The sequence below is a fragment of the Delphinus delphis genome, chromosome 7 (genome assembly GCF_949987515.2).
Source record: "Delphinus delphis chromosome 7, mDelDel1.2, whole genome shotgun sequence".
NCBI lineage: Eukaryota > Metazoa > Chordata > Mammalia > Artiodactyla > Delphinidae > Delphinus > Delphinus delphis.
The window spans coordinates 109,457,355-109,468,849 of record NC_082689.1 but is presented as its reverse complement, the minus strand read 5'-3'; the positions used below and the strand labels follow the sequence as shown (position 1 = coordinate 109,468,849).

General features: G+C 38.8%; 1 protein-coding gene across 4 annotated transcripts in view; it reads left to right on the top strand.

Annotated features, from left to right (window-relative positions):
* Positions 1–1,878: 1,878 nt before the first annotated feature.
* Positions 1,879–11,495, top strand: part of IWS1 (interacts with SUPT6H, CTD assembly factor 1) — a 65,464-nt gene continuing 55,847 nt past the window's right edge. For 2 of the 4 annotated variants that reach the window (XM_060016977.1, XM_060016974.1), the window contains exons 1-2: positions 1,879–2,165; positions 4,212–4,330. In XM_060016977.1, the coding sequence (XP_059872960.1) occupies positions 2,132–2,165; positions 4,212–4,330 (153 nt within the window). In that variant the 5' untranslated portion in view covers positions 1,879–2,131. The remainder of the gene's footprint in view (positions 2,166–4,211; positions 4,331–11,495) is intronic. The other 2 variants (XM_060016975.1, XM_060016976.1) reach the window with 1 other exon arrangement.

The window sequence follows — 11,495 nt, the reverse complement described above, 5'->3', positions numbered from 1 at the left end:
AATTACTTTCACGGCTGTTGGTCTTGTACCTTTGGTGAAATTACAAGTTCTTTATTGGCAGGATTTGCACTGGGTTCCCTTCCATTTAATCTCTTCCTGGACTTCTGCCCTATTCACCTTGCCTTATTACACAGGTACAATCTCACCCACTCTCTTTAGAAGAGAGCTTAGATCCTGGGGCCTCTTCTATTAAATGGAAGGAAATGAATATTTTAATTTTGCATTTTGGTTCCAGGCACCATTAATTCCTTTCTCTTATAATTCTCACAACAGCCTGAGAAGATGTCATTCTTACAGCTGAAGGGGCAGACTTGGATTTCAAAGCTGGTTTCCACTATACAGGGGAAAGAATGTCCATGAACTCTCTTGCAAGAAAATGACAATTTCCAGAGAAACCATCCCTCTCTCTTCCTTCTCTTTTCATATCCTTCTCTGGAGCCTAGAACTGGGTTCTGCCAGCATATTCTGACTGGCTAACAAAGGGTTCCAGGATTATCAAAGCTGGAATGTGGCTTCACTTAAAGGCATTTTGAGAATTCATAGCAAAGCTAGCATCAGGGAATTCACATATCTCAACTCCAAGGTAGGAGATGGACCTTTCAGGGCACCACATGAGGCCTTACAGCAGGCTAGGCATGCCCAGAAATCCAGTTCGAGGTGTATGCTTTGTCACTAACAAAAGGCCCTAATTCTGCAACTCTATACCTGCTGGGGAACATTTGCTTATACCTCCTCTGGCCCTCCTCCAATCCAAAGGTAGTAACATTGTCCTCTTTATTTAAGAGAAAAACAAACAAGCAAGGAAATAGATTTTATTTGGGGTATTGCAATAGGGAGAGCACACCAGATATGAAGATCAGAATGTCTAGGTTGTGTGGTTTTGTCTTAGGCTTTCATAGGGAGGAAGATGGGATGATTTATAGTCGGGATTGATTTGCAATCAGAAGTTTCAATCAGTCAAGTGAACAGAAAATATTTATCTCCGTATCTAGCTAGTTTTAGAGGGCAAAGATTTGAACAGGAAGTTTGAGGATCTGAGTCCGCCCTTATGAGCAGGTTCAGAAAAATGGGGAAAGGTCTTTGGCCTTGTCACGGGTAAACAAGGGTGTCTTCTGTAAGTCTTACAGGACTCATGAAAAAGGGTGGAGAGTGAGTTTTACCTAAGAGATAGGGACAAGGATGGTTCTTTACAGTGAGCCGTTCTGGGAACACTGACAGGTCAGGAAGTTTCTAACCATTGTTGTTTCCAGGGAGCATATAGTGCTCAAGTCAAGTTCAACAGTGTGACTTCCTCAAGATTTCATTAAGGGGGACTCTTCTGGAAGCAAAAACCTGTACTTCGTATTGTTGACCAAATGGCTTTTTAAGATGAAAGTTAAGTCGTTATTTTAAAAAAGAAAGGAAGAAAAATGCCTTGAAAAGAGGCCCTTTTGATCACGCCACTTGGTAACTCAGCCTACTTCGCCAGGTTTCGAACTACAAGTCCCAGAGGGCAATGCGCTACTTCCTCCCCGTACTAAGGGCGGGAATCAAGCGCCTCGCTGCATTATGGGAACAACACTTAATTTCCGTATGATGGAAAATTTAATTTTAGCGGGTCTTCATTTTTCAGAAGAGTAAATTAGAAGGTCCTCGAACAAGGCGCGGACGGAGAACCCATACAGTAACATTATCATCTCCATGGGGAACGGACCAGGTTCCTCCAAGGGAAGGTTTTAACCGCAGCCGCGGCTCCCGCTCAATTTTCCCAGTAGTCTCCTTTCCGGTCGTGTCGTGCGTCATTACCGTTGCGCCTTCTCATTGGCCGGATGACAGGTGACGGCGCCTGCGCACTGAATTCTTTTGAGGGTCGTGGGCAGGCGCCATTTTGGCCCTAGAGGTGCTTCTGGGAAGTAGTGCGGTGACCCACACACCTTGCCAGCCTTCCGGGTACGGCCTCGTCTGCCCGGGCTTTCTAGGTCGAAGTGTTCGCGTCTGCAGCTGTTGCTGCCTTAATCTCCGCAGCCTCCAAGGCTTCTAGTCGGGTGGGAGCCTCTGAGCACCGGGCCGCGCCGTCGGTGGTCACAGAGCCGGGAAGGAGGTGACGGGGGCGGCGCGGGGCGCAGACACTCCCCGCCGAGACCCGCCTGCCATGGATTCGGAATATTACAGCGGCGACCAGTCAGGTGAGGCCCGGACCTAGGGGACAGGGCTGGGGGCGGAGCGGTTACTTGGCCGGGCTTGGCCTCGCACTCCCGCGGGGGAGGGGTGGGGAGGGGAGGGACGCCCCGGAGACTTCCCCTCCGCCGACCGGGTCTAATGGGGAGTGAGGCTGAGCGCTGAGAGCCCGCCGACGGGCTGCGGCCCCCGAAGTTAGAACCTCGGAGAGGGAATTTTAGAGGGACAGTTGTCTTTTGAATCGGCGAAGGACGTTGCTGCATTAGGGAGCCACTTCCATACAGCAGACGCTTACTGTGTGCAAAGTACGAGGGAAGGTCTACTGATAGGGGATTTTTTTCAGGAGTTGAGAGTGATTTTCGAGAATCCGAGGGAGTTAGCTGTTCAGTGGGGTTGCAGGATCTTATGTAGACTTTTCACTAGGAGTTGGTACTAGTTTGATCTCGCCTGCAAACTAGTTTCTCCCATTAAAGAACAAACACGTAGGACCCGTATTTGAGTTGTATACATATTTTACAATAAGGCGTGTTCCTCTGGGGCTTACTAGCGATTTTTGTTCCTTTCCTTCACCTTGAGATCTTGCCCCTTTCTCCTCACTGAAGTTCTCCTTTCTTTTCCTGTTTAGTCTGTAAACACGGCCCACCCCCCCCACCCCCCCCCCGCTAACACCATGCTAGCCACCGGAGATCCAAAGACGAATAAGGCAGAACCTCGTGGGGAATAAAAACGTTACTTTTGCTTTCCTATTGTGTCCTAGTTCCATTGAGTATTCTCTATCAAAAGGGCTTAAATAATTTTCTAAGCGTTAATTACTCTGTTGTGTTTTGAGTTCACTTCGATTCCTTATCATGTGACGGCGAATAGTAGTGACTGCAAACACGTTTCCAAACACATACTGCTCTTTTGCTTTAAACAAATAGTTGTCAGTTCATTTGTGTTTTTAAATTACTTTAAAATAAGTAATCATATGTAATACGTGTATATAACGGGCTGAAAGACATGAAAAGTTAGCAATTTCCTGACTTTTCATTTTTTTAGCCATTTTTTGACGTTCATCCCTGTATTCCTAACTTATGCTATCTCGTTGCATCATTTTTAGGCATTGTGTAACGATTTCCTATTATGCTAGGACAGGGTCTTAGCCTCTCTGTGCCCTCTTTCCCCCATATTCTAACCATTGAAGCATAAGTTTTCGTTACACTTCAGAATTTTTTATGACTATATAAGAATATTAAATATTAAATATATATGTTCTTTACTCCTTAGCTAAGTAGAGAAGCTCATTAGTATGATACTGATTTCATTCTTACACATTTTTTGATTTTCCTATAGTTGAGTGCTTCATTTTTAAAAATTTATTTATTTTTAGTAAACTCCTTACCAAGGCTTCCCATATTCTCCAACAACTCTAAATTCCTCTCAGTACAATTTTACTTTGTATTTTTAAAGTATTGGTTAAAGATAGGTAACAATTTGTTTTATAACAGTATAGTAGTATATGCTTTACTTTAAGGACTTCACACTATTTCTGGACTGGAGTTCCTTGTGCTCTTCATTCATAAACAAATACTGTACCAGACAGTGTTCTCGGCTCCAGGGATTCAGCAGGGAACCAAAAATCCCTGTTCTTTTGGCACTTTCATTCAAGTGAGGAGAGAAGCACATTAAACAAAACTAATTTGGAAAGTCATGTAGTACATCCGAAGGTGGTAAGTGCGTGCTATGGAGAAAATAGACTCAGGTATTTTAACATAAAGTTGAAATAAAGTGCACACTATTAGTTTGTTGACTTGGTCCTTAGTGATATTTATTAAGCTTCCTATTCCTTTAATATATTCTCGCTGCCACATGTGTCAACAATACAAGTTATGATTATTGGTATTTATGTAAGTATTGTACTGTTGTCTTATTCCCAAATTAGCATCATTAGTTATGCTTCATCAGTGCTCTTACACTTGTTCTTGCTCTTACATTTTTCTTGATTCATTGTGTTCATTTCAGTTGTAGATGTCGTCCATCTTACACCTTAAGTGGGTTTTTGTTTTATTTTTAAGCAGATGATGGTGGCGCTACCCCAGTACAGGATGAACGGGATTCAGGGTCAGACGTTGAGGATGATGTAAATGAGCAGCACTCTGGATCAGACACTGGAAGTGTAGAACGTCATTCAGAGGTATTGGCTAAACAACATCTTTGGGGAGGCTTTTCCCTTGCATATTCTATGAGACCTGTTTTATTTAGGAGTTGTAGAGACCCTGTCTTAGGGTCTAGGCTTCAAACTCTTCAAAAATGATAGAGAACTGCTTTAGAAGTAAATAAATAGGGATAGTCTGGTTACTTATGAAATCACAGGGAAATAAGTATTGATTGAGTCCCATTTTGGATATGAGGCAGTTTCAACTGTGCTTATTGATTCAGAAAATAGGCCAGGCTTTTGATATTTGACTAGGCTTCCCCATTCCCAGAATGATGTCTTAGTGGGGCAGTGTGGATTTGCAATCTGAAGAAACATCAATTGAAATAGAAAGTTATGGTGGTTATCACCTATTAAATTTATATGATTTTAATTTGCTTCCCTGGTTATACAGTCTGTACTGCACAATGTTAACAAAATAAAATTGGGACTTTTTCCAATAATTCAGGTGTAAGTTTTTGGTAAACACAAACTGAAACGTAGGAATGATAAAGATGGCCAATATACCATATATTTTGCTTGACTACACATACACAGAAAATTGTCCAATTTTAAGTAGTAGATGCAGTTGTTAGAGATTGTATTATTGACTCTGTCCTTTGACATATCACTAGTATATTCATATATCCAACAAATATTTTTTGAGCACCTGCTATGTGTCAGGCTCTTTTGAGTGACTAAATGAGGTTCCACTGCCACGAAAATCCTCTCCTTGGATTTATTTTCCAGCAGGGGGAGAAAGACATTAAACAATATACACTTTTTTAAAAAAAATTTTTTTATTTTTGGCTGCATTGGGTCTTCGTTGCCGCACACGGGCTTTCTCTAGTTGCGGCGAACGGGGGCTACTCTTTGTTGTGGTGAGCGGGCTTCTCATTGTGGTGGCTTCTTTTGTTGCGGAGGACGGGCTCTAGGCGTGTGGGCTTCAGTAGTTGTGGCACGTGGGCTCAGTAGTTGTGGCTTGTGGGCTCTAGAGCGCAGGCTCAGTAGTTGTGGCGCATGGGCTTAGTTGCTCTGCAACACGTGGGATCTTCCCGGACCAGGGCCAAATCCGTGTCCCCTGTCTGTATTGGCAAGCAGATTCTTAATCACTGCGCCACCAGGGAAGCCCTCCACACTTCTTTTTAAAAATTGTAGTTTGTTAAGAGGTGATAAATGCTGTGGAGAAAGAAGAAAGTTTGAACAGAGTGAAGGGTGCCAAGGTGGAGGGCAGGCTTTAGTGTTAAATAGGGAGGTACACGTAGGCCTTATTGAGAAAGTGACATTTGAATCAAGATGTGGAAGGAGGTGAAGGAATAGCACGTGTCTATGTAGGGGATGAACATTCCTAACAAAGATCTAAGGTGGTAGCCATTGTGGCTAGAATAAATAGGGGGCAGGTGAGATCAGAAGTGAGAGGAAGGCTTATCTTTTAGTTATTTTGACGTCGTTCAGTTTTTGGTACACTCTTAAACATTTAGACTAAATTCTAATTAAAATGTAATTGATAGGTAGAAATTATTTGATAACATAAACATTGTTACAGTTTATTTAGTGTATAATATCTTAACTTTCTATTTTGGAAAACAGCATCAGGAGGTTGACTGATGGCTTCATGCTTCAGTTATAAATGTATAAATGTAGTGTTGACTTTCTTTTTTTCAACTACTTTTTTAATGAGATGGATTCTAAATAAATAAATGTACATGTTGAAAATTTGGAAATCATATAAAAGTTTAAAGAAGAAAATTGAAGTCAGCATACTCCTGTCACAGAAATGACTTAACTTGTTTACATTATTTCTCCTGCATTTTTGTTCTCATTATATAGAACGTATGTATACATTTTAAGTTACTTGTGTTTTTACTATATATGTTACGTATCAATATAACATTTTTATCTCTTCACTTAACATTATACTTAGGTATTTCCCCATGTCATTAAAGATTCCCACTAAGTGTAATTTTTAATGGTTGCATAATATTTCATAATATGGATGGACTATTACTTATTCAACAGTTTCCTGATTATTAACATTTAGACTGTTTAGCTGTTATAAATGAAGTCTGCCATGAACATATTTTTGTGCTTTTCGTAGATTTTCCCCTCCAGGAGGGTTATCCTAATTTGCTAAACTTCTAGTAGTTTGAGTGCCAATTGTACCCTTGAAAGAGTACAGTTATGTTAAATGGAGCAGTGCAGGTTATAGCCCCCAAGCTTAAAAGATGTGTATTAGTTTCCTGTTGCTGCCATAGCAACCTGATATAAATTTAGTGGCTTAAAAAAAGAGATTTGTTTCTTACAATTCTGGACGTCAGAAGTCCAAAGTGGGTCACACTGGGTTAAAATCAAGGTGACACCAGGGTTGTGTTCCTTCTCTAAGGGAGAATCTGCTCCCTTGCCTTCTCTAGCTGTACAGGCCACTTGCACTCATTGGCATATGGCTTCTTCCTCCATCTTCAAAGCTAGAACTGTAGCATCTTTAAATCTCTCAGACCTTAGCTTGTGTTCTCACATGTCTCTCACTTACTCTGACCCTCCTGCCTCCCTCCCATAAGGACCCTTTGTAATTATACTGGGCCTACTCAGATAATCCAGGGTAATCTTCCTATCCTTAATTACATCTGCACATCCCTTTTGCATATTTACATGTTCTGGGGATTAGGATGTGGACATCTATTGTGGGGGCATTGTTTTGCCTGCTGCAAGATGGTACTCACAAAGGGATTTTTCCAAATAATGTTTTTCCCGTTTGCATTTTGGAGTTCAGGCTAGTTGTGGTTTGTTTTTTTGGTTTGTTTTTTAATTCATTTTCTCTGTAATACTCATTCTGCATGTGTTTCTTTAGATCTCTAAGGAAACTGTTAAAAAAGATCAAGATAATATTTTAAAACAATGCAAAAAATATGATGAAAAAATATCAAAATCTTAAAGTCAGGATCAGTAACAGTGCTTTACTGGTCCATATTGGAGCCTGAAGCAAAAGGAAAACTTAGTCGTATGTATGCTAGTATTTAAATTTTGATATTTTTTTCATCATGGATTTTTGTGTCAAATTTGACCTTGAAAAATATCACCTTTTTTTAAAAAAATATCTTTATTGAGATAAATTTACATACCATACAATTCACCCATTTTAAAGTATGCAATTCAGTGGTCTTTAGTGTATTCACAGTAGTACAGCCATCAGCATAGTCAATTTTAGAATATTTTCATCACATTGAAAAGAAACCCTTTAGCTGTTACCTCCTTATCACCCCCACCCCCCAACCCCTCCTTGTTCTGGACATTTCATATGAATGGAATTATATAACGTGTGGTCTTTTGTGACTGGCTTCTTTCACATAATGCTTTCAATGTTTATCCAAGTTGTAGCATGTATCAGTACTTCATTCCTTTTTGTGATCAGTAATATTCCATTCTTTGGATATACCATATTTTGTTTATCCGTTTGTCAATTGATGGACATTTAAGTTGCTGTTTTTCACATTTGCTGCATCAGTTTACATTCCCACCAACAGTGCACAAGTGTTCCCTGTCCTCCCCATCCTCCCCAACACTTGTTATATCTTGTCTTTTTTTTTTTCTTTGCGGTACGCAGGCCTCTCACTGTTGTGGCCTCTCCCATTGCGGAGCACAGGCTCTGGATGCGCAGGCTCAGCGGCCATGGCTCACGGGCCCAGCCGCTCCACGGCATGTGGGATCTTCCCAGACCGGGCACGAACCCGTGTCCCCTGCATCAGCAGGCGGACTCTCAACCACTGCGCCACCAGGGAAGCCCTCTTGTCTTTTTGATAAGAGCTGGTGTGAGGTAATATTGTAGCTTTGATGTGCATTTCTGTGATGATGATTGATCTTTTCATGTGTCTGTTGGCCATCTGTATGACTTCTTTGGCCAAATGTCTATTCAGATCCTCTGCCCATTTTGTTATTGGGTTATTTGTTTTTTTAATGTTGAGTTGTATGAATTCTTTGTGTATTTTGGATATTAACCCCTTATCAAATATATTTTTTGCAAATATTCTATTAAGTAGGCGGCCTTTTTGTTTTGTTGATAGTTTCCTTTGCTATGCAAACTTTTAGTTTGATATAGTTCCTTTGTTTACTTTAGCTTTTGTTTCCCTTTCCTGAGGAGACATATCCAAAAAACATGGCTAAGACCAGTGTCAAAGAGTGCACTGCGTATGTTTTCTTCTAGGAGTTTTATGGTTTTAGGTCTTACATTTAAGTTTTTAACCCATTTTGAGTATACTGTTGTATATGGTGTGAAAGTAATCCAGTTTGATTCTTTTTCATGTAGCTGTCCACTTTTCCCAACACCATTTATTGAAGAGACTATTCTTTCTCATTGTATATTCTTGGCTCCTTTGTTGTAGATCATTTGACCATATATGCATGGGTTTGTTTCTGGGCTCTCTATTCTGTTCGGTCGATCTATGTGTCTGTTTTCTATGCCAGTGTTAACACTGTTTTGACTACTGTAGCTTCGTAATATAGTTTGAGATCTAGGCATATAATGCCTCTGGCTTTGTTCTTTCTCAAGATTGTTTTGGCTATTCAGTATCTTCTGTGGTTCCATAGAGATTTTAGGATTATTTTTTCTAGTTTTTTGAAAAATGTCATAATTTTGAAATGGATTGCATTAAATCTGTAGATTGCTTTGGGTATTATGGTCATTTTAACAATATCAATTTTTCTAATCCATAAGCACATAATAGCTTTCTTTTTATTTGTGTCTTCAATTTTTTTTATCAGTGTCTTACAGTTTTCAGTGTACTCTCCTTGTTAAATTTATTCCTAGATTCTTTTACTCTTTTTGAGGCAATTATAGATGGGATTGTTTTCTTAATTTCTTTTTATAGTTCATTGTTAGTGTAAAGAAGTGCAACAGATTTTTGTATATTGATTTGTATCCTACAATTTTACTGAATTCATTGATTAGTTCTATCAGTTTTCTGGTGGAGTCTCTAGGGTTTTCTCTATATATTATGTCATCTGCAGATAAAGACCATGTTACATCGTCCTTTCTGATTTGGATGCCTTTTCTTTTTCTTGCCTAATTGCTAAGCCTTCCAATACTGTGTTGTATAAAAGTGGTGAGAGTGGGCATTCTTGTCTTGTTCCTGATCTTAGAGGAAAAGCTTACACCTTTGCACCATTGAGTGTGATGTTGGCTGTGGGCTTGTCATATGGCCTTTATTATGTTGAGATACATTCTCTCTTTACCCAGTTTGTTAAGAGTTTTTGTCATGAATCAATGTTGAATTACTTTTTTTTTGCATCTGTTGAGATGATCATGTGATTTTTAGCTTTCATATTGTTAATATGGTATATCACATTGATTGATTTGTGGATGTTGAACCATCCTTGCATCCCTGGAATAAATCCCATTTGACCATGGTGTATGATTCTTTTAATGTATTGCTGAATTTTGTTTGTTAATAATTTGTAGAGGATTTTTGCATCTATGTTCATCAAGGATATTGGCCTGTAATTTTCCTTTCTTGTGTCCGTGTCTGATTTTGGTATCAGGGTAATGCTGGCTTCATAAAATGAGTTTGGAAGTGCTCCCTCCTCTTCAATTTTTTGGCACTCTTTGAGAAGGACTGGTGTTAATTCTTCTTTAAATGTTTGGTGGAATTCACCAGTAAAGCCATCTGGTCCTGAACTTTTCTATGTTGGGCGGTTTTTGATTACTGATTCCATCTCTTCACAGTAATCAGTCTATTTAGATTTTCTGTTTCTTCATGATTCAATCTTAGTAGATTGTATGTTTCTAGGAACTTATCCATTTCTTATAGATTGTCCAGTTTCTCAGCATACAGTTCTTAGTTTTTATTATCCTCTGTATTTGTGTGGTATCAGTTGTAATGTCTCCTCTTTCCTTTATAGTTTTCTTTCCGTCCTCTTTTTTTTCTTGGTAAGTCTAGCTAAATGTTTGTCTATTTGTTTATCTTTTGTAAAAAAACAGGTCTTAATTTTATTGACCTTTCTATTGTCTTTTTAGTCTCTATTTCATTTATTTCTGCTCTGATTTTTGTTATTTTTTTTCTTCTAATAATTTTGGGCTTAGTTTCTTTTTTCTAGTTCCTTGGGGTGTAAAGTTGATATTTGAGATATTTCTTTTTTTTTTTTATGTAGGCATTTATTGCTGTAAGCTTCCCTCCTAGAACTGCTTTGCTGTATTCCATAAATTTTGGTATGTTATATCAATATTTCCATTTTCATTTGTCTCAAGATCTGTTTTGAATTCTTCTTTGACTCATTGGTTGTTTAGCAACATGATGTTTGATCTCCACATGTTTGTGAAATTTTCAGTTTTCTTCTCGTACTTCTCATACTCATACTCATTTCTACTTTCATACCATTGTGGTCGGAAAAGAAGTTTGGTATGATTTCAATCTTCTTAAATTTATTAGGACTTACTTTGTGGCCTAACATATGATCTGTACTCGAGATTGTTCATGTGCACTTGAGAAGAATGTGTACTCTGCTCCTGTTGGATGGAACGTTCTGTAAATGTCTGTTCAGTCCATTTGGCCTAACGTGTGGCTTAAGCCCAATATTTCCTTATTGATTTTCTGTCTGGATGATCTATCCATTATTGAAAGTTAGGCATTGAAGTTCCCTACTATTATTGTGTTGATAACTTATTTCTTCCTTCAGGTCTGTTAATATTTAGGTGCTCTGATGTTGGGTGCATAAATATTTACAAATGGTAAATCCTCTTGTTGGATTAACTCTATTATCATTATACAATATAATGACTTTCTTTGTATCTTATTATAGTTTTTGGCTAAAAATGTATTTTCTCTGATTATAAATATAGCTACCCCTGCTTTCATTTGGTTTCCACTTGCATGGAATATCTTTTTCCATCCTTTTTTTTTTTTTTTTTCAGTCTGTGTGTGTCCTAAAAGCTGAAGTGAGTCTCTTGTAGACAGCATATAGTTCAGTTTTTGTTTTTGTTTTTCCCATCCATTTAACCACTCTGTCTTTTGGTTGAAGAATTGAGTCCATTTACATTTAAAGTAAATATTGATAGGTAGGGTCTTATTATTGCCATTTTGTTCTTTGTTTTCTGACTGTTTTGTCATTCCTTTTTTCCTTCTCCCCGCTCTCTTCCTTTGTGGTTTGATGATTTTCTGTTAGCGGTATGCTTAGA